The 23,236-nt window shown below is 43.9% G+C and overlaps 1 protein-coding gene across 10 annotated transcripts in view; it reads left to right on the top strand.

The window, feature by feature from the left end:
* The window catches only part of LOC106610160 (attractin), a 210,059-nt gene that overhangs the window by 5,472 nt on the left and 181,351 nt on the right, over positions 1-23,236 (top strand). For all 10 annotated transcript variants that reach the window (XR_006761182.1, XM_045704612.1, XM_045704577.1 and 7 more), the window contains exons 2-6: positions 6,437-6,520; positions 11,224-11,337; positions 12,591-12,719; positions 16,879-17,081; positions 18,906-19,074. Coding sequence is in view for 9 of the 10 variants with exons in the window: in XM_045704612.1 (XP_045560568.1) it covers positions 6,437-6,520; positions 11,224-11,337; positions 12,591-12,719; positions 16,879-17,081; positions 18,906-19,074 (699 nt within the window). In the remaining variant the exon portion in view is untranslated. The remainder of the gene's footprint in view (positions 1-6,436; positions 6,521-11,223; positions 11,338-12,590; positions 12,720-16,878; positions 17,082-18,905; positions 19,075-23,236) is intronic.

Genomic DNA, 23,236 nt, shown 5'->3' with positions numbered 1-23,236 from the left:
GGGCACTTCTTTACGTACAATACAGTCAAGCTGCTCCCACAACAGTTCAGTATTTCATTTTTTTAAATTTAACTAGGCAAGTCAGTAAAGAACAAATTCGTATTTATAATGACCACCTAGGAACAGTGGGTTAACTACCTTGTTCAGGGGCAGAACGACAGATTTTTACCTTGTCAGCTCGGGGATTCGATCCACCAACCTTTTGGTTACTAGTCCAATGCTCTAACCACTAGGCTACCTGCCTCCCCAATAGGGTTGAGATCCGGTGACTGTGCTGGCCACTCCATTATAGACAGAATACCAGCTGACTGCTTCTTCCCTAAATAGTTATTGCATAGTTTGGAGCTGTACTTTGGGTCATTGTCCTGTTGTAGGAGGAAATTGGCTTTCTTCAAGATCCCTTTTACCCTGTACAAATCTCCCACCTTACCACCACCAAAGCACCCCTAGACCATCACATTGCCTCCACCATGATGACAGATGGCGTCAAGCACTCCTCCAGCATCTTTTCATTTTTTCACCGTCCATAACTTTTTTCCAATCTTCCTTTTTCCAGTGCCTGTGTTCTTTTGCCCATCTTAATATTTTATTTTTATTGGCCAGTCTGAGATATGGCTTTTTTCTTTGCAACTCTGCCTAGAAGGCCAGCATCCCGGAGTCGCCTCTTCACTGTTGACGTTGAGACTGGTGTTTTGTGGGTACTATTTAATGAAGCTGCCAGTTGAGGACTTGTGAGGCGTCTGTTTCTCAAACTAGACACACTAATGCACTTGTCCTCTTGCTCAGTTGTGCACCGGGGCCTCCCACTCCTCTTTCTACTCTGGTTAGAGCCAGTTTGCGCTGTTCTGTGAAGGGAGTAGTACACAGCGTTGTACGAGATCTTCAGTTTCTTGGCAATTTCTCGCATGGAATAGCCTTCATTTCTCAGAACAAGAATAGACTGATGAGTTTCAGAAGAAAGTTCTTTGTTTCTGGCCATTTTGAGCCTGTAATCGAACCCACAAATGCTGATGCTCCAGATACTCAACTAGTCTAAAGAAGTCCAGTTGTATTGCATCTTTAATCAGAACAACAGTTTTCAGCTGTGCTAACATAATTGCAAAAGGGTTTTCTAATGATCAATTAGCCTTTTAAAATTATAAACTTGGATTAGCTAACACAACGTGCCATTGGAACACAGGAGTGATGGTTGCTGATAAAGGGCCTCTGTACGCCTATGTAGATATTCCATTAAAAATCTGCCGTTTCCAGCTACAATAGTCATTTACAACATTAACAATGTCTACACTGTATTTCTGATCAGTTTGATGTTATTTAAAGGGACCATTTTTTTAATGTTCTTTCAAAAACAAGGACATTTCTCAGTGACCCCAAACTTTTGAACGGTCGTGTAAATATTAGGATGGAGGCTCCATAGCTGTATGGATCTGTAACTGCTACAGTGTAGTTTAGTTGGATGGAGGCTCCATAGCTGTATGGATCTGTAACTGCTACAGTGTAGTTTAGTAGGATGGAGGCTGTATGGATCTGTAACTGCTACAGTGTAGTTTAGTAGGATGGTGGCTGTATGGATCTGTAACTGCTACAGTGTAGTTTAGTAGGATGGAGGCTCCATAGCTGTATGGATCTGTAACTGCTACAGTGTAGTTTAGTTGGATGGAGGCTCCATAGCTGTATGGATCTGTAACTGCTACAGTGTAGTTTAGTAGGATGGAGGCTCCATAGCTGTATGGATCTGTAACTGCTACAGTGTAGTTTAGTAGGATGGAGGCTGTATGGATCCCCAATGGTTGAGAGCCGTCTCCATTGTCCTTTCTGTTTCCCGGAAGGCAGAATGCCTCCTAGTTGAGAGCCGTCTCCATCAACAGAATACATGTTTTGGAATATTTGTATTCTTCTTTTTAGTCAGTCAATTAGGTTAATATTGTGGAGTAACTATCTTCAGTTTTCTCCTATCACAGCCATTAAACTCCGTAACTGTTTTAAAGTCACCATCGGCCTCATGATGAAATCCCTGAGGGGTTTCTTTCCTCTCCGGTAACTAAGTTAGGAAGGACGTCTGTTTCTTTGTAATGACTGTGTGTATTGATGCACCAAAATGTAATTAATAACTTCACCATGCTCAAAGGATATTCAATGTCTGCTTTTTTTTGTAAGGCATTGGAAAACCTCCCTGCTGGACTGAGGGACCTTACAGAATTGTATGTGTGGAGTACAGAAATGAGGTAGTCGTTCATAATCATGTTAAACAAACTGTGAGCTTTCTAATGTCAAAATAAGTTTCTTACTCACCAAATATGGAATTTTAAGCAACTACCTTCATTTACTACTCCTCTTATGACTGGTATGTCGAAAAAAATGTCTATCCAGCACCTCCAAATGTTATTTGGCACATGCTTGGTAAACAACAGGTGTAGACTAACAGTGAAATGTTGACTTACCGGCCTTTCCCAGCAATGCAGAGAGAGAGAGAGAGAAATTATAGCACAAGAGAATTATACACAATGAGTAGCCTAACGATAACTTGTAATGATAACAATCACTCATTACTGACAAGAACAGGTCAGAAGTCTACAACACCTCAATAGACTGAATGTTCCCTTATTTGGAAGAACATATCGACAATAACAGGAGTAAATAAAGGTAGTTGCTCAGCTAGAACTGGTTGAAGAACAGCTCAGCATAAATCCCTCTCTGTCCCTGTTCATTGATCAGCCATCTGGCTTGTGACTGGAGAGGACAGTCACACTAAAACATGGCAGTTTGTGTGAGCTGTCATTAAATGACAACATCTACATTTTAACTCTTCAACCATCCTCTGTCTATAGTAAGGTTGCAAAGGGTCGGAAACTTTCCGGGTAAATTTAGGGAATTTTGCTTAAATTCAGCAAAAAGTTAGCTTATAACAGTGAACCTTTTTTTGTGGGATACACATAAGGCAATTCTAGGTCTTGTGGCATATTTTGGTTAAACTATCCCCAATTCAATGGAACTGCAACCCTCTTCTTCCATCACATGTACAGCTGATTCTCAAGATCTTGCACACTAATGAGATGCTATAGAGCCCACACTACTACACTGTCTGAGCCAAGGACTACATGCTTTCTGGTAAGTTTAGATTACAATACTGGGTGGGGTGAATATATTTTATATGACATACATGATTTTTTGTTAAATAATAGCCTACAGCAAAGTGTGTTTAAATCCTTCCTAACTTGTTAACAATTTCTGCTAGTTAGTTTTTGCTATCATGTCGGTTTTAGCTTGCTTGAGCCTGCTAACTGAGGAGTGTTAATTCACCTGTTTCCATACATGTTTCATTTGAAAACATTTATCTTACAAAATAGTTGTTTAATCTAACTGCTTTAACTATTTATCTGTACATGGAATTGTATTTTTTTTATACATTTTTTTACTCATCTTTTTCTAATCTTTACAGGAAAATGCCACGGGCACTATCTGATGTGTGGAGACATTTCACTGCAGCTAATGTAGAAGGAAAAGCTGTGTACATTTGCAAATACTGTGCCAAATCATATGTGAAGAATGCAACAAAGATACAGAATCATCTGGCCAAGTGCATAAAGTTCCCTCAGCGCTCACAACAAGCAACCTCTGACAAAACTCCCTCTACTTCTATTGGAGGTGAAATGATGAGTCAGACACCTTATCGATAGCAACAGATCACGGTCCTCCTGGAATCAGAAGTGTTTTTTACTCAATGGAGGAACATAGTCAGAGAAATGCTGATGATTGTCTTGCTCGAGCTGTGTATGCAACTGGTTCACCTCTGATCCTCACAGGCAATGAGTACTGGAAGAGATTTCTGGATGTTCTTCGCCCAGCAGACACCCCTCCAACCAGACATGCTTTATCTACTCATTTGCTGGATGCAGAGTTCAACAGAGTTCAAGTGAAGGTCAAGCAAATCCTAGAGAAAGCAGACTGTATTGCAATCATCCCTGATGGGTGGTCGAATGTTCGTGGTGCAAGGAATAATTAACTACATCATCTCCACCCCTCAACCAGTATTCTACAGGAGCACAGACACAAGGGACAACAGACACACCGGTCTCTACATTGCAGATGAGCTGAAGGCAGTCATCAATGACCTTGGACCACAGAAGGTATTTGCACTGGAGACAGACAATGCTGTGAAAATGAAGGCTGCTTGGTCTAAAGTGGAGGAGTCCTACCCTCACATCACACCCATTGGCTGTGCTGCTCATGCATTGAATCTGCTCCTCAAGGACATCATGGCACTGAAAACAATGGATACACTCTACAAGAGAGCCAATGGAAATGGTTAGGTATGTGAAGGGTCATCAAGTTATAGCAGCAATCTACCTCACCAAGCAAAGTGAGAAGAATAAGAGCACCACATTGAAGCTGCCCAGCAACACCTGTTGGGGTGGTGTTGTCATCATGTTTGACAGCCTCCTGGAGGGGAAGGAGTCTCTCCAAGAAATGGCCATATCACAGCCTGCCGATATGGACGGCCACATCTAGAGGATCCTCCTGGATGATGTATTTTGGGAGAGAGTGGTAAGCAGCCTGAAACTCCTGAAACCTATAGCAGTAGCCATTGCACGGATTGAGGGAGACAATGCCATCCTGACTGATGTTCAGACTCTGCTTGCAGATGTAAGAGAAGAAATCCGTACTGTCCTGCCCACTTCACTGTTGCTCCAAGCAGAGGAAACTGCAGTTCTGAAATACATCCAAAAGCATGAAGACTTCTGCCTGAAGCCCATACACGCCGCAGCGTACATGTTGGACCCCAAGTATGCTGGCAAGAGCATCCTGTCTGGTGCAGAGATCATCACTACCGTGTCTCGCCACCTTGGCCTGGATGAGGGCAAGGTTCTTGGCAGTCTGGCGAAGTACACTTCCAAGCAAGGGCTTTAGGATGGAGATGTAATATAGCAGTCGTGCCAACAGATCATCAGCCACCTGGTGGAAGGGACTTTGTGGATCTGAGGCTCTTTCCCCTGTTGCCTTCATCATCCTCCAAATCCCACCAACATCAGCCGCTTCAGAGCACAACCTGGTCCTAGTTTGGGAACACTCGCACCAAATCACGCAACAGGCTGACCAATACAAGGGTTGAAACATTGGTGGCCATCCGGGCAAATTTGAGGCATTTTGAGCCTGACAACAAGCCATCGTCAACAAGGTTGGAAAGTGACAGTGAAGATGAGGCCTCAGAGTCTGATGTTCAAGAGGTGGACATTGAGGAGGTCCAGGGAGAAGACATGGAAGCCTGAGAGGAAGACAACCAAAGCTTTAGTTTCTAGACTATCATTTTACAGATGTATGTTGAAAACGTTTTTGGGAGATGAGATGGATCACTGGGGATCATTCAATATTCCCTTTCAGTTGTTGTTCAGTGAAATCATCCCATGTGAAGAGTCAACTCATTTAATTAAAGTTCAATTCATAACTAAATTGTTTTTTTTATTTCTATTGGAAGGATTTAATAATTTGCAATTATTTCTACTTATGATAAGGTAAAAGGTTTATGTTTCTGTCTCCATATGATATGGTAAATATATCCAATGCAAAAAAAACATCTACATTTAAATGGTATTAATATTAATTTGCATATATTTCCGTTAATTCCCATATATTCCCGTTAATTCCCACGGAAAGTTTCCACCTCTGAATATTCCCCAAAATGTGCAGCCCTAGTCTATAGTGCAGTCAGATGGTTAGTCATTGGTTGGTGCTGCACTCAGTCCAACTGATGAGAGATGCTTTACTTTTACCTCCTGGAGGATGAATGGCTGATCTTGTGACAGGATGAATGGCTGATCTTGTGACAGGATGAATGGCTGATCTTGGGACTGGATGAATGGCTGATCTTGGGACTGGATGAATGGCTGATCTTGGGACTGGATGAATGGCTGATCTTGGGACTGGATGAATGGCTGATCTTGGGACTGGATGAATGGCTGATCTTGGGACTGGATGAATGGCTGTGTTATCAGGTGTGACTGGATGAATGGCTGATCTTGCGACTGGATGAATGGCTGATCTTGGGACTGGATGAATGGCTGATCTTGCGACTGGATGAATGGCTGATCTTGGGACTGGATGAATGGCTGATCTTGGGACTGGATGAATGGCTGATCTTGGGACTGGATGAATGGCTGATCTTGGGACTGGATGAATGGCTGATCTTGGGACTGGATGAATGGCTGATCTTGGGACTGGATGAATGGCTGATCTTGGGACTGGATGAATGGCTGTGTTATCAGGTGTGACTGTAATAGGTGTACAGTAAGGTGAGGCGATGGCCTTTAATCTCTAACCTCTTTTCTCTCTCTCCTATTGGTTGACTGATCTGTCCTCTCCTATAGGCTAACCGCTGACCCTTTTCTCGCTCTCCTATTGGCCGACTGTTCTGACCTTTGACCTCTCTTCTCTCCTATAGGCTGACGGGTCCCTCAGGGTTCCTGACAGACGGACCAGGGAACTACAAGTACAAGACCAAATGCACCTGGCTCATTGAGGGAACGTCAGTATAACTATAGACTAATAGCACAACAACAACATGCCTCCAGCCTGCACAATGTCACTGAAAGATAGGCCCAATCTACAGTCAGTGCCAGTTTATTAGGTACCCCACCCTGTTCACCCAAATGGTTCGCTCCTAGAGACGGTGAGTCACGTGGCCGTGGCTTGCTATATGAAGCAGGCAGACAGGCATCCAGGCATTCAGTTACTGTTCCATTGAACGTTAGAATGAGCAAAACAAGTGGCCTAAGCGACTTTGAGTGTGGTATGATAGTTGGTGCCAGGCGTGCCGGTTCCACTATCTCAGAAATGGCCTCCTGGGATTTTCACTCACGACACTGTCTAGGGTTTACAGAGAATGGTGTGACAAACAAAAAAACATCCAGTCAGCGGTAGTCCTGTGGGCGGAAACAGCTTGTTGATGAGAGAAGTCGAAGGAGAATGGCACGAATCGTGCAAGATAACGACCGGGCCACGACCGGGCCACAAACAGACGAATAACAGTGCAGTACAACAGTGGTGTGGAAGAACAGCATCTTGGAACACAACTCTTCGGTCCTTGTCACGGATTGGCTATTGCAGCAGACGACCAAACCGGGTTCCGCTCCTATCAGCTAGAACAAGCTGCTCCATTGGGCCAACACTGGACAACTGAGGAGTGGCAAAACATCACCTGGTCCCACGAATCCTGGTACCTGTTGCGGCATGCTGATGGCAGAGTCAGGATATGGACCCATCCTGCCTGGTGTCCACGGTACAGGCTGGTGGTGTAATGCTGTGGAGAATATCTTTCTGGCACATGTTAGGTCCCTTGATACCAATTGAGCAACGTTTCCATCCCTGAACCGGGTCGGGCTGTTCTGGAGGCAAAGGGGGTGGCCGACCCGGTACTGTTCTGGAGGCAAAGGGTGTGGCCGACCCGGTACTGTTCTGGAGGCAAAGGGGGTGGCCGACCCGGTACTGTTCTGGAGGCAAAGGGGGTGGCCGACCCGGTACTGTTCTGGAGGCAAAGGGGGTGGCCGACCCGGTACTGTTCTGGAGGCAAAGGGGTGGCCGACCCGGTACTGTTCTGGAGGCAAAGGGGGTGGCCCACCCAGTACTAGATGAGTGTACCTAATAAACTGGCCACTGAGTGTGTATTGCCAAGCTTCTCTTAAAGATCAACCAATAATATGTTGCTGTTTATGAATTGAAAGTTATACCAGTGATAAGCTAAGCTTCATAATATGCAGTGATGTTTGTTTTAAATGGTTTTGCTGTTACATTCTCTATGCAAATAGAGATTCTTCATTAAATGAAGCGTGTTAACAGGTTATCGGGCACCAGGTTATCAGCACTTAGCTTCATCCCACTAGTTCATCTTCTGAATCCAAATCACCAGAATGTTGAGAAAAACAAAGTGATGAACTGGACTTCTATAATAATAACTGAATCATCCATGTTGACATCATTCTGCTGTGGGACTCTTAGAAGAGCAGCTAGCTAATGAAGTGAGGACAATCCACTGTCTGTGTCCCGAATGGCTTCCTATTTAGTGAACTACTTTTGACCAGGACCCATAGGGCTCTAATAGGGCTCTGACCAGGACCCATAGGGCTCTAATAGGGCTCTTTGACCAGGACCCATAGGGCTCTAATAGGGCTCTGACCAGGACCCATAGGGCTCTAATAGGACTCTGACCAGGACCCATAGGGCTCTAATAGGGCTCTGACCAGGACCCATAGTGCTCTAATAGGGCTCTCTGACCAGGACCCATAGGGCTCTAATAGGGCTCTTTGACCAGGACCCATAGGGCTCTAATAGGGCTCTTTGACCAGGACCCATAGGGCTCTTTGACCAGGGCCCATAGGGCTCTAATAGGGCTCTGACCAGGACCCATAGGGCTCTAATAGGGCTCTGACCAGGACAAATAGGGCTTTAATAGGGCTCTTTGACCAGGACCCATAGGGCTCTAATAGGGCTCTTTGACCAGGACCCATAGGGCTCTAATAGGGCGCTTTGACCAGGACCCATAGGGCTCTAATAGGGCTCTTTGACCAGGACCCATAGGGCTCTAATAGGGCTCTTTGACCAGGACCCATAGGGCTCTAATAGGGCTCTTTGACCAGGACCCATAGGGCTCTGACCAGGACCCATAGGGCTCTAATAGGGCTCTTTGACCAGGACCCATAGGGCTCTGACCCGGACCTATAGGGCTCTAATAGGGCTCTTTGACCAGGACCCATAGGGCTCTGACCAGGACCCATAGGGCTCTAATAGGGCTCTTTGACCAGGACCCATAGGGCTCTAATAGAGCTCTTTGACCAGGACCCATAGGGCTCTTTGACCAGGACCCATAGGGCTGTAATAGGGCTCTGGTCTAAAGTAGTGCACTATATAGAGAATAGGGGTCCATTTGGGAGACAGCCAGTCTTCCAGTACAACCCCACTGACCTCCAGCACTGGGAATCTGGTGCTGAGACAGAAGGACATGATTGTGGTTTTGATAGACTACATATCCATGACCATATATGGACAAGATCCCTCTCTTTCCTGACAACCAGTCTCTTTGACCCTTCTGCCTCTGAATGAGGATATTTGTGAACATGTAAAGTATTCCAGAGGTGAAGAGACTGAATTGATTTATTTTTTTACAAACATTGCCAAGTGTTCCATGAGTGTTTACAGTGACAACATTTTGAACACTTGTGGTTTTTTATTTTTAATTTATTTTATTTAACCTTTATTTAACTAGGCAAGTCAGTTAAGAACAAGTTCTTATTTTCAATGACGGCCTAGGAACAGTGGGTTAACGGCCTTGTTCAGGGGCAGAACGACAGATTTGTACCTTGTCAGCTCGGGGATTCGATCTTGCAACCTTTGGGATACTAATCCAACGCTCTAACCACTAGGCTACGCTGCCACCACTCCGCTGAAAACAGTTGAGCATTTCGTGCTTATGGCAATGATTTATCTCTTCAAATTGAACCACATGCCGCTGTGCATTCTATGCCCCAAAACATCCTTTTTAGAGGTCGACCGATTATGAATTTTCAACGCCGATACCGATTATTGGAGGACCCAAAAAAAAAAACTCTACCGATTAATCGGCCGATTTTTGTAATAATGACGATTACAACAATACTGAATGAACACTTATTTTAACTTAATATAAAACATCAATAAAAATCAATTTAGCCTCAGAAATAATGAAACATGTTCAATTTGGTTTAAATAATGCAAAAACAAAGTGTTGGAGAAAAAAGTAAAAGTCCAATATGTGCCATGTAAGAAATCTAACGTTTAAGTTCCTTGCTCAGAACATGGGAACATATGAAAGCTGGTGGTTCCTTTTAACATGAGTCTTCAATATTCCCAGGTAAGAAGTTTTAGGTTGTAGTTATTATAGGAATTATAGGACTATTTCTCTCTATACGATTTGTATTTCATATACCTTTGACTATTGGATGTTCTTATAGGCACTTTAGTATTGCCAGTGTAACAGTATAGCTTCCGTCCCTCTCCTTGCCCCTACCTGGGCTCGGACCAGGAACACATCGACAACAGCCACCCTCGAAGCAGCGTTACCCATGTAGAGCAAGGGGAACAACTACTCCAAGTCTCAGAGCGAGTGACGTTTGAAACGCTATTAGCGCGCACCCGCTAACTAGTTAGCCATTTCACATCGGTTACACCAGCCTAATCTTGGGAGTTGACAGGCTTGAAGTCATAAACAGCGCAATGCATTGCGAAGGGCTGTTTGAATGAATGCTTACGAGCCTGCTGCTGCCTACCACCGCTCAGTCAGACTGCTCTATCAAATATCAAATCATAGACTTCATTATAACATAATAACACACAGAAATACGAGCCCTAGGTCATTAATATGGTCAAATCCGGAAACTATCATCTCGAAAACAAAACGTTTTTCCTGTCAGTGAAATACGGAACCGTTCCGTATTTTATCTAACGGGTGGCATCCATAAGTCTAAATATTCCTGTTACATTGCACAACCTTCAATGTTATGTCATAATTACGTAAAATTCTGGCAAATTAGTTCGCAGCGAGCCAGGCGGCCCAAACTGTTGCATATACCCTGACTGTGTGCAATGAACGCAAAATGACACAATTTCACCTGGTTAATATTGCCTGCTAACCTGGATTTCTTTTAGCTAAATATGCCGGTTTAAAAATATATACTTCTGTGTATTGATTTTAAGAAAGGCATTGATGTTTATGGTTCGGTTCAGTCGCGCAACGATTGTGCTTTTTTCGCAAATGCGCTTTGTTAAATTGATCCCCGAGCTGACAAGGTAAAAATCTGTCGTTCTGCCCCTGAACAAGGCAGTTAACCCACCGTTCCCTGGTAGGTCGTCATTGTAAATAAGAATGTGTTCATAACTGACTTTCCCAGTTAAATAAAGGTCCCCAACAAAAAAAAACATCGGCCAAATCGGCGTCCACAAATACAGATTTCCGATTGTTATGAAGTCTTGAAATCGGCCCTAATTAATCGGCCATTCCGATTAATCGGTCGACCTCTAGTGCATTCTGGGATTCAGCCAATACTTTTTTCAACACCATCCTCAAACTGAACTTCAACCATATCCATGTTTATCTTAACAGTGTCTCCTTGACCTGAGGTTATCCATGTTTAGTTGAACTAAAGGCTAATCATGTTTCTCCAACCAAAGGCCTAACTGTATTCTGTCTCTGTCCTGCAGGCCCAACAGCATCCTCAGACTGAGGTTGGACCACTTTGCTACAGAGTGTAGCTGGGACCACCTGTATGTGTACGATGGTGACTCTATCTACACTCCTCTACTGGCTGCCTTCAGGTGGGTACAGGGAGGGTGGTGGTCCACCTGTATGTGTAGGTGTGGTTGTGGTGATTTGTAGGTAGTGGCGGTGGTGGTTTTAGGTGGTGATTGTAGGTGGTGGTGGTGGTGGTGGTGGTGGTGGTGATTGTAGGTGTACCTTGTATTGGGTTGATAGCAGTGATACCTTGTATTGGGTTGATAGCAGTGGTACCTTGTATTGGGTTGATAGCAGTGGTACCTTGTATTGGGTTGATAGCAGTGATACCTTGTATTGGGTTGATAGCAGTGGTACCTTGTATTGGGTTGATAGCAGTGGTACCTTGTATTGGGTTGATAGCAGTGGTACCTTGTATTGGGTTGATAGCAGTGGTACCTTGTATTGGGTTGATAGCAGTGGTACTTTGTATTGGGTTGATAGCAGTGGTACCTTGTATTGGGTTGATAGCAGTGGTACCTTGTATTGGGTTGATAGCAGTGATACCTTGTATTGGGTTGATGGCAGTGGTACCTTGTATTGGGTTGATAGCAGTGGTACCTTGTATTGGGTTGATAGCAGTGATACCTTGTATTGGGTTGATAGCAGTGGTACCTTGTATTGGGTTGATAGCAGTGGTACCTTGTATTGGGTTGATAGCAGTGGTACCTTGTATTGGGTTGATAGCAGTGGTACCTTGTATTGGGTTGATAGCAGTGGTACCTTGTATTGGGTTGATAGCAGTGGTACCTTGTATTGGGTTGATAGCAGTGGTACCTTGTATTGGGTTGATAGCAGTGGTACCTTGTATTGGGTTGATAGCAGTGGTACCTTGTATTGGGTTGATAGCAGTGGTACCTTGTATTGGGTTGATAGCAGTGGTACCTTGTATTGGGTTGATAGCAGTGGTACCTTGTATTGGGTTGATAGCAGTGGTATGACAGTGTGATGTGCAGTATGAGAGATGTGGAGGGAGAGTTCTCTGTAATGACCTGTTACTCTGAGGTCAACCAGGAGATCCAAGAGGCCTGTTGTTGTCATGATCATAGACATCTGCTCCTCACTGCTGTTCTCAAACTGCATTACTTCAACTGAGGAATGTCTTTCATTGATCCGTTAATGAACCTGCATAATGTTGTTAATGATTTACCTGATGATTTATGTTGTTACAAGAGATGTTGATGTACCTGGTTAACAATAAATTATTGATTTACCTGGGTAACGATAATTTATTGATTTACCTGGGTAACGATGAATTATTCAGGGTGTTGATGGGTGTTGTCCGTCCTTGTTGCAGTGGGTTGATAGTTCCTGAGCGCTACGGCAACGAGACGGTTCCGGAGGTGGTTTCACAGTCTGGTTACGCTCTCCTCCACTTCTTCAGCGACGCTGCTTATAACCTGACCGGCTTCAACATCTCATATAGGTAACCTTTAACCCCTGACCTTATAACCTGACTGTGTTCAGCATCTCCTACAGGTGAGTCTGACTTTGCAGGGCCTCTTCTTAGTAACAGGTGAGTCTGGACAGTAGCTGCAGTCGCTCTTTACCAAAAGAGGAAAAGTGCCACTTTGTTTTGTAAACTGGATCGCTAAATATAAAAGGGAGTAGCAGGAAGAGATAATGCCGTTAGTTAACCAGGCTAACAGGAAGAGATAATGCACTTAGTTAACCAGGCTAACAGGAAGAGATAATGCACTTAGTTAACCAGGCTAACAGGAAGAGATAATGCACTTAGTTAACCAGGCTAACAGGAAGAGATAATGCACTTAGTTAAACAGGCTAGCAGGAAATTCGTTAGTTAACCAGGCTAACAGGAAGAGATAATGCACTTAGTTAACCAGGCTAACAGGAAGAGATAATGCACTTAGTTAACCAGGCTAACAGGAAGAGATAATGCAGTTAGTTAAACAGGCTAACAGGAAGAGATAATGCCGTTAGTTAAACAGGCTAACAGGAAGAGATAATGCCGTTAGTTAAACAGGCTAACAGGAAGAGATAATGCAGTTAGTTAACCAGGCTAACGGGAAGAGATAATGCAGTTAGTTAACCAGGCTAACAGGAAGAGATAATGCACTTAGTTAACCAGGCTAACAGGAAGAGATAATGCCGTTAGTTAACCAGGCTAACAGGAAGAGATAATGCACTTAGTTAACCAGGCTAACAGGAAGAGATAATGCACTTAGTTAACCAGGCTAACAGGAAGAGATAATGCACTTAGTTAACCAGGCTAACAGGAAGAGATAAGGCACTTAGTTAACCAGGCTAACAGGAAGAGATAATGCAGTTAGTTAACCAGGCTAACGGGAAAGGATAATGCAGTTAGTTAACCAGGCTAACGGGAAGGGATAATGCAGTTAGTTAACCAGGCTAACGGGAAGGGATAATGCAGTTAGTTAACCAGGATAACAGGAAGAGATAATGCACTTTGTTAACCAGGATAACAGGAAGAGATAATGCAGTTAGTTAACCAGGCTAACAGGAAGAGATAATGCACTTTGTTAACCAGGCTAACGGGACGAGATAATGCAGTTAGTTAACCAGGCTAACGGGACGGGATAATGCAGTTAGTTAACCAGGCTAACGGGAAAGGATAATGCAGTTAGTTAACCAGGCTAACGGGAAGGGATAATGCAGTTAGTTAACCAGGCTAACGGGAAGGGATAATGCAGTTAGTTAACCAGGCTAACAGGAAGAGATAATGCAGTTAGTTAACCAGGCTAACAGGAAGAGATAATGCAGTTAGTTAACCAGGCTAACGGGGAGAGATAATGCAGTTAGTTAACCAGGCTAACGGGACGGGATAATGCAGTTAGTTAACCAGGCTAACGGGACGGGATAATGCAGTTAGTTAACCAGGCTAACGGGACGGGATAATGCAGTTAGTTAACCAGGCTAACGGGAAGGGATAATGCAGTTAGTTAACCAGGCTAACAGGAAGAGATAATGCAGTTAGTTAACCAGGATAACAGGAAGAGATAATGAACTTAGTTAACCAGGCTAACAGGAAGAGATAATGAACTTAGTTAACCAGGCTTGTTAGCCCTGACCCCCAACATCTTTGAAGGGCACAACACAAACGACCCAGAGTTCTGCTGGGTACTGGTCCTGTCTCCATGGTGATGCACTGAGAAACGGATCAAAGAAAGCTCCTCGGGCCCCAGTGTCTCTCTCTCTCTGTAGTGTCTCATCTGGCCCCAGTGTCTCTCTCTCTCTGTGTACAGTGGGGGAAAAAGTAGTTGATCCCCTGCTGATTTTGTACGTTTGCCCACTGACAAAGAAAGGATCAGTCTATAATTTTAATGGTAGGTTTATTTGAACAGTGAAAGACAGAATAACAACACAAATATCCAGAAAAACGCATGTCAGAAATGTCATAAATTTATTTGCATTTTAATGAGGGAAATAAGTATTTGACCCCCTCTCAATCAGAAAGATTTCTGGGGTCCAGGTGTCTTTTATACAGGTAACGAGCTGAGATTAGGAGCACACTCTTAAAGGGAGTGCTCCTAATCTCAGTTTGTTACCTGTATAAAAGACACCTGTCCACAGAAGCAATCAATCAATCAGATTCCAAACTCTCCACCATGGCCAAGACCAAAGAGCTCTCCAAGGATGTCAGGGACAAGATTGTATAACTACACAAGGCTGGAATGGGCTACAAGACCATCGCCAAGCAGCTTGGTGAGAAGGTGACAACAGTTGGTGCGATTATTTGCAAATGGAAGAAACACAAAAGAACTGTCAATCTCCCTCGGCCTGGGGCTCCATGCAAGATCTCACCTCGTGGAGTTGCAATGATCATGAGAACGGTGAGGAATCAGCCCAGAACTACACGGGAGGATCTTGTCAATGATCTCAAGGCAGCTGGGACCATAGTCACCAAGAAAACAATTGCTAACACACTACGCCGTGAAGGACTGAAATCCTGCAGCGCCCCCAAGGTCCCCCTGCTCAAGAAAGCACATATACATGCCCGTCTGAAGTTTGCCAATGAATATCTGAATGATTCAGAGGACAACTGGGTGAAAGTGTTGTGGTCAGATGAGACCAAAATGGAGCTCTATGGCATCAACTCAACTCGCCCTGTTTTGAGGAGGAGGAATGCTGCCTATGACCCCAAGAACACCACCGTCAAACATGGAGGTGGAAACATTATGCTTTGGGTGTGTTTTTCTGCTAAGGGGACAGGACAGCTTCACCGCATCAAAGGACGGGGCCATGTACCATCAAATCTTGGGTGAGAAGCTCCTTCCCTCAGCCAGGGCATTGAAAATGGGTCGTGGATGGGTATTCCAGCATGACAATGACCCAAAACACACGGCCAAGGCAACAAAGGAGTGGCTCAAGAAGAAGCACATTAAGGTCCTGGAGTGGCCTAGCCAGTCTCCAGACCTTAATCCCATAGAAAATCTGTGGAGGGAGCTGAAGGTTCGAGTTGCCAAACGTCAGCCTCGAAACCTTAATGACTTGGAGAAGATCTGCAAAGAGGAGTGGGACAAAATCCCTCCTGAGATGTGTGCAAACCTGGTGGCAAACTACAAGAAACGTCTGACCTCTGTGATTGCCAACAAGGGTTTTGCCACCAAGTACTAAGTCATGTTTTGCAGAGGGGTCAAATACTTATTTCCCTCATTAAAATGCAAATCAATTTATAACATTTTTGACATGCGTTTTTCTGGATTTTTTTGTTATTATTCTGTCTCTCACTGTTCAAATAAACCTACTATTAAAATTATAGACTGATCATTTCTTTGTCAGTGAGCAAACGTACAAAATCAGCAGGGGATCAAATACTTTTTTCCCCCCACTGCAGTGTCTCATTGGGCCCTAGTCTCTCTCTGTCTCTCTCTGTCTCTCTCTGTCTCGTCTCGTCTCATTGGGCCCCAGTGTCTCTCTCTCTCTGTAGTGTCTCATTGGGCCCCAGTGTCTGTCTCTCTCTCTCTCTCTCTCTCTCTCTCTCTGTAGTGTCTCATTGGGCCCCAGTGTCTCTCTCTCTCTCTCTCTCTCTCTCTCTCTCTCTCTCTCTCTCTCTCTGTAGTGTCTCATCTGGCCCCAGTGTGTCTCTCTCTCTCTCTCTCTCTCTCTCTGTCTCTCTGTCTCTCTGTCTCTCTCTCTGTCTCTCTCTCTGTCTCTCTCTGTCTCTCTCTCTCTCTCTCTGTCTCTCTCTCTCTCTCTCTCTCTCTCTCTCTCTCTCTCTCTCTCGCTCTCTCTCTCGCTCTCTCTCTCGCTCTCTCTCTGTCTCGTCTCATTGGGCCCCAGTGTGTATCAAAGAGCCCAAACACCAAACCTGTCTACTGCTGCAGCCAGAATAACATGAAATAGAAGCAGACTGTCTCACTACTCATCTATTGCTGTCGTTCTACAATATTTGATGTTGTAGAGTTTCATATTATGATCCTCTTTGCCTCCTCCTCCCTCATTAGCATACATCATTACACTTGATTAAACAATGAATCAGTATATTTAAATCCCTTCTAATCTCATCCGACCATCATTCTCTTTCTCACCCCCCCCCCCCCCAGGGTGAACACATTCTTACCCCTGTGTTATTTTTCTCTCTCTGTCTCACCCCCCTCCCCCAGGGTGAACACGTGCCCTAACAACTGTTCAGGCCGAGGGGAGTGTCGCGTTGGGAACTTAACAGGTGCTGTTTATTGTGACTGTGAATCCAATTGGAAGGGCGAGGCCTGTGATGTCCCTTACTGCCTGTCAGACTGTGGTTGGCCTGACAGGGGACACTGCCTTCAGGACACAAAGACATGTCGATGCCAACCTGGGTGGCAAGGTGGGCACAGTCTCTATCTAACTACAAGGCCCCTATTCAATAATCATTTCAGAGTATGTATGCTTCTCTAGGATTGGCAAACTGATTCTAGATCAGCACTCTGACCCTCAGCCACTAATGTTATTGACCTCTGTGTTCTACCTATAAGAGACTCATCACATTGTCTATGAACTTCTACATACAGTTGAAGTCGGAAGTTTACATACACTTGGGAGCAATTTCCAAATGCCTGAAGGTACCACGTTCATCTGAACAAACAATAGTACGTATAAACACCATGGGACCACGCAGCCGTCATACCGCTCAGGAAGGAGACTCATTCTGTCTCCTAGAGATGAACGTACTTTGGTGCGAAAAGTGCAAATCAATCCCAGAACAACAGCAAAGGACCTTGTAAAGATGCTGGAGGAAACAGGTACAAAATTATCTATATCCACAGTAAAACGAGTCCTATATCAACATAACCTGAAAGGCTGCTCAGCAAGGAAGAAGCCACTGTTCCAAAACCGCCATAAAAAAGCCAGACTACGGTTTGCAACTGCAAATGGTGACAAAGATCGTACTTTCTGGAGAAATATCCTCTGGTCTGATGAAACAAAAATAGAACTGTTTGGCCATAATGACCATCGTTATGTTTGAAGGAAAAAGGGAGATGCTTGCAAGCCGAAGAACACCATCCCAACTGTGAAGCATGGGGGTGGCAGCATCATGTTGTGGGGGTGCTTTGCTGCAGGAGGGACTGGTGCACTTCACAAAACAGATGGCATTGTGAGGAAGGAAAATTATGTGAATATATTGAAGCAAAATCTCAAGACATCAGTCAGGAAGTTAAAGCTTGGTCGCAAATGGGTCTTCCAAATGGACAACGACCCCAAGCATACTTCCAAAGTTGTGGCAAAATGGCTTAAGTAGAAAGTCAAGGTATTGGAGTGGCCATCACAAAGCCCTGATCTCTATCCTATAGAACATTTGTGGGCAGAACTGAAAAAGCGTGTGCGAGCAAGGAGGCCTACAAACCTGACTCAGTTACACCAGCTCTGCCAGGAGGACTGGGCCAAAATTCTTGTGGAAGGCTACCTGAACCCTTTGACCCAAGTTAAACAATTTAACCTCACTAGGGTAGGGGGCACCTGGAGTGACACTTACAATGAATAGGCCTACTTCTTCATTTCTCAATAGAAAAACATCGAACAATTTCTAAAGAATGTTGACATCTAGTGGAAGCCATAGGAACTGCAACCAGGTTCCTAATAATAAGTGAGTCCCAAAAGAAAACTATTGGAAAATCCTATGACCTCAAAAAAAAATTCCCCTGGATGGTTTGTCCTCGGGGTTTCGCCTGCCAAATCAGTTCTGTTATACTCACAGATGTTATTTTAACAGTTTTAGAAACTTTTGTGTTTTCTATCCAAATCTACCAATTATATGCACATCCTAGCTTCTGGGCCTGAGTAACAGGCAGTTTACTTTGGGCACGCTTTTCATCCGGATGTCAAAATACTGCCCCCTACCCCAGAGAGGTTAACAAGACATTTGTGGAGTGGTAGAAAAACTAGTTTTAATGACTCCAACCTAAGTGTATGTAAACTTCCGTCTTCAAATGTATGTTTATTTTTTTAAATATGATGTATTGTCTACGTAAGTGATAGTCTGCATATTACCAGGCTAGTCGTGGAGACCAGGCTGGTCGCGGAGACCAGGCTAGTCGCGGAGACCAGGCTAGTCGCGGAGACCAGGCTTGTCGTGGAGACCAGGCTAGTCGCGGAGACCAGGCTAGTCGTGGAGATCTAATCCGTCACTCATCCATCTTCTCTTCCCCATCAGGTCCAGGCTGCTCTGTGTCCGTCCCAGCCAACTCCTCGTTCTGGCAGCGGGAGGAGTACCCCGAGCCAGGTCTGGCCAGGGCTTCCCACAAGGCTGTAGTGGACCAGGGGATCATGTGGGTCATCGGGGGTTACGTCTTCAACTCCTCAGACTACCAGATGATTACAGCGTAAGTACTGTGTTTATATTTATTATGGATCCACATTAGTTCCTGTCAAGGCAGCAGCTACTCTTCCTGGGGTTTATTATGGATCCCCATTTGTTCCTGCCAAGGCAGCAGCTACTCTTCCTGGGGTACAGCAACATTAAGGCAGTTGTACAATTGTAAAAACATTACAACACATTAATTACAGATTCACAACAGATTCCACAACACAATACACTGTGTGCCCTCAGACCCCTACTCTACTTCCACACATCTACAACACAAAATCCATCTGTGTATAGTGTGTGTGTTTATTCATGTGTCTGTGCCTATGTTTGTGTCTCTTCACAGTCCCCGCTGTTCCATAAGGTGTATTTTAATCTGTTTTATGAATCTGATTCTACCGCTGCATCAGTTACCTGATGTGGAATAGAGTTCCATGTAGTCATGTCTCTATGTAGGACTGTGCTCCTCCCATAGTCTGTTCTGGACCTGGGGACTGTGAAGAGACCTCTGGTGGCATGTCTTGTGGGGTATGTGTGGGGTGTCTGAGCTGTGTGCCACTAGTTCAAAAAGACAGCTTGGGTGCATTCAACATGGCAATACCTCTCACAATTACAAGTAGTGATGAAGTCAATTTCCTCCACTTTCAGCCAGGAGAGATTGACATGCATATTATTAATGTTAGCTCTCTGCGTAGCCAGCCGTGCTGCCCTGTTCTGAGCTAATTGCAATTTTCCTAAGTCCCGTTTGTGGCACCTGACCACACGACTGAACAGTAGTCCAGGTGCGACAAAACTAGGGCCTGTAGGACCTGCCTTGTTGATAGTGCTGTTAAGAAGGTAGAAACTAGGGTCTGTAGGACCTGCCTTGTTGATAGTGCTGTTAAGGTAGAGACTAGGGCCTGTAGGACCTGCCTTGTTGATAGTGCTGTTAAGGTAGAGACTAGGGCCTGTAGGACCTGCCTTGTTGATAGTGTTGTTAAGAAGGTAGAAACTAGGGCCTGTAGGACCTGCCTTGTTGATAGTGCTGTTAAGAAGGTAGAAACTAGGGCCTGTAGGACCTGCCTTGTTGATAGTGCTGTTATTAAGAAGGTAGAAACTAGGGCCTGTAGGACCTGCCTTGTTGATAGTGCTGTTAAGAAGGTAGAAACTAGGGCCTGTAGGACCTGCCTTGTTGATAGTGCCGTTAAGAAGGTAGAAACTAGGGCCTGTAGGACCTGCCTTGTTGATAGTGCTGTTAAGAAGGTAGAAACTAGGGCCTGTAGGACCTGCCTTGTTGATAGTGCCGTTATTAAGAAGGTAGAAACTAGGGCCTGTAGGACCTGCCTTGTTGATAGTGCCGTTATTAAGAAGGTAGAAACTAGGGCCTGTAGGACCTGCCTTGTTGATAGTGCCGTTATTAAGAAGGTAGAAACTAGGGCCTGTAGGACCAGCCTTGTTGATAGTGCCGTAACCTGTTGGGGCTAGGGTGCAGTATTGAGAATTTGGTAAAAAATATGTGCCCATTTTTAACTGCCTCCTACACCAACTCAGAAGCTAGGATATGCATATTATTACCAGATTTAGATAGAAAACACTCTGAATTTTCTAAAACTGTTTGAATGGTGTCTGTAAGTATAACAAAACTCATATGGCAGGCAAAAACCTGAGAAAAAAAATAATTTTGTGGCTGTACTATTTCTTTTGAGTCATTGTTATTAGATACCACAGTGAGAAAGGATTCATTTCGCACTTCCTACGGCTTCCACTAGATGTCAACAATCTTTATAAAGTTGTTTGAAGCGTGAACTTTGTTGAAAGAAACCACATTTGTTGTGGACATGGGATTCCTGGAAGTGCCAATGGATGAAGATAATCAAAGGTAAGGGATTATTGACAATAGTAATTTTGATATTACATGGTTACAAGATGGTGCTAACCTGTATAGCCTAGCCTATTGTTCTTAGCACAGCATCCGGTTTATTGCAAATTGTGATTTCCCAGTAAAGTTATTTTGATATCTGGCAATGCAGTAGCATTTACGTAATGTTAAACTATGAATATTTGAATGACAATATTATAATTCACCAATGTTTTCGAATAGTAATTTTGTAATTTGTAACGTTGTTCACCGGAAGCATTTGAGAGAAAAAAAAAATCTGAATTTCACCGCTACTGTAAAATGCTGTTTTTGGATATAAATATGAACTTGATGGAACAAAAAATGCATGTATTGTATAACATAATGTCTTAGGAGTGTCATCTGAGGAAGATTGTCAAAGGTTAGTGCATAATTCTAGCTGGTTATCCGCTTTTGGTGACGCCTGTCTTTGAATTGACAAAACATTACACACAGCTATTTTCAATGTACTCTCCTAACATAACCTAACTTTATGCTTTCGCCGTAAAGCCTCTTTGAAATAGGACAATGTGGTTGGATTTAGGAGATGTTTATCTTTCAAATTGTGAGAAATAGTTGATTGTTTGAGAAATTGAAATTATTAGATTCTTGCAGTTTTGAATTTCCCGCCATGGTCTCTTGACAATGAATCCCTATACCGGGATAAGATCCCCAACTAGTTTTAAGAAGGTAGAAACTAGGGCCTGTAGGACCTGCCTTGTTGATAGTGCCGTTAAGAAGGTAGAAACTAGGGCCTGTAGGACCTGCCTTGTTGATACTGTTGTTAAGAAGGTAGAAACTAGGGCCTGTAGGACCTGCCTTGTTGATAGTGCCGTTAAGAAGGTAGAAACTAGGGCTTGTAGGACCTGCCTTGTTGATAGTGCTGTTAAGAAGGTAGAAACTAGGGCCTGTAGGACCTGCCTTGTTGATAGTGTTGTTAAGAAGGTAGAAACTAGGACCTGTAGGACCTGCCTTGCTGATAGTGCTGTTAAGAAGGTAGAAACTAGGGCCTGTAGGACCTGCCTTGTTGATAGTGTTGTTGAGAAGGTAGAAACTAGGGCCTGTAGGACCTGCCTTGTTGATAGTGTTGTTAAGAAGGTAGAAACTAGGGCCTGTAGGACCTGTCTTGTTGATAGTGTTGTTAAGAAGGTAGAAACTAGGGCCTGTAGGACCTGCTTTGTTGATAGTGTTGTTAAGAAGGTAGAAACTAGGGCCTGTAGGACCTGCCTTGTTGATAGTGTTGTTAAGAAGGTAGAAACTAGGGCCTGTAGGACCTGCCTTGCTGATAGTGTTGTTAAGAAGGCAGAGCAGCGCTTTATCATGGACAGACTTCTCCCCATCTTAGCTACTGTTGTATCAACATGTTTTGACCGTAACAGTTTACAATCCAGGGTTACTCCAAGCAGTTTAGTCTCCTCAACTTGCTCAATTTCCACATTATTCATTACAATATTTGGTTGAGGTTCAGGGTTTAGTGAATGATTTGTCCCAAATACAATGCTTTTAATATTTAGGACTTTATTTATTTTATTTATTTATTTATTTATTTATTTATTTAGGCTTTTAGTTTTAGACATATTTAGATCTAACTTATTCCTTGCCACACACTCGGAATCTAACTGCAGCTCTTTGTTAATTGTTGCAGTCATTTATTGCTGTAGTAGCTGATGTGTTAGGTTTTTCCGTATACATAGACACACAGGCTTTACTCAAAGCCAGTGGCATGTCGTTAATAAGATTGAAAAGTGTAAGGGGCCTAGACAGCTGCCCTGAGGAATGCCTGATTCTACCTGAATTATTTTTGAGAGGCTTCCATTAAAGAACACCCTCGGTGTTCTGTTAGACAGGGAATTCTTTATCCACGATTATAGCAGGGGGTGTAAAGTCATAACACACACGTTTTTCCAGCAACAGACTGCGATTGATGATGTCAAAAGCCGCACTGAAGTCTAACAAAACAATCTCAACAATAATTTTATCATCAGCCAATCATCAGTCATTTGTGTAAGTTCTGTGCTTGTTGAGTGTCCTTCCCTATTAGCATGCTGAAAGTCTGTTGTCCATTTGTTTTCTGTGAAATGGCATTGTATCTTCCCCAGAAGTTTACTAAGGGTTGGTAACAGGCTGATTGCTCGGCTATTTGAGCCAGTAAAGGGGGCTTTACTATTCTTAGGTAGCAGAATGACTTTAGCTTCCCTCCAGGTCTTAGGGCACTGCTCTCTAGTAGGCTTAAATTGAAGATATGGCAAATGTGAGTGGCAATATCGTCCGCTATTATCCTCAGTAATTTTCCATACAGATTGTC

The sequence above is a fragment of the Salmo salar genome, chromosome ssa01, assembly GCF_905237065.1.
Source record: "Salmo salar chromosome ssa01, Ssal_v3.1, whole genome shotgun sequence".
NCBI lineage: Eukaryota > Metazoa > Chordata > Actinopteri > Salmoniformes > Salmonidae > Salmo > Salmo salar.
This window is presented reverse-complemented; position numbering and strand designations above follow the sequence as displayed.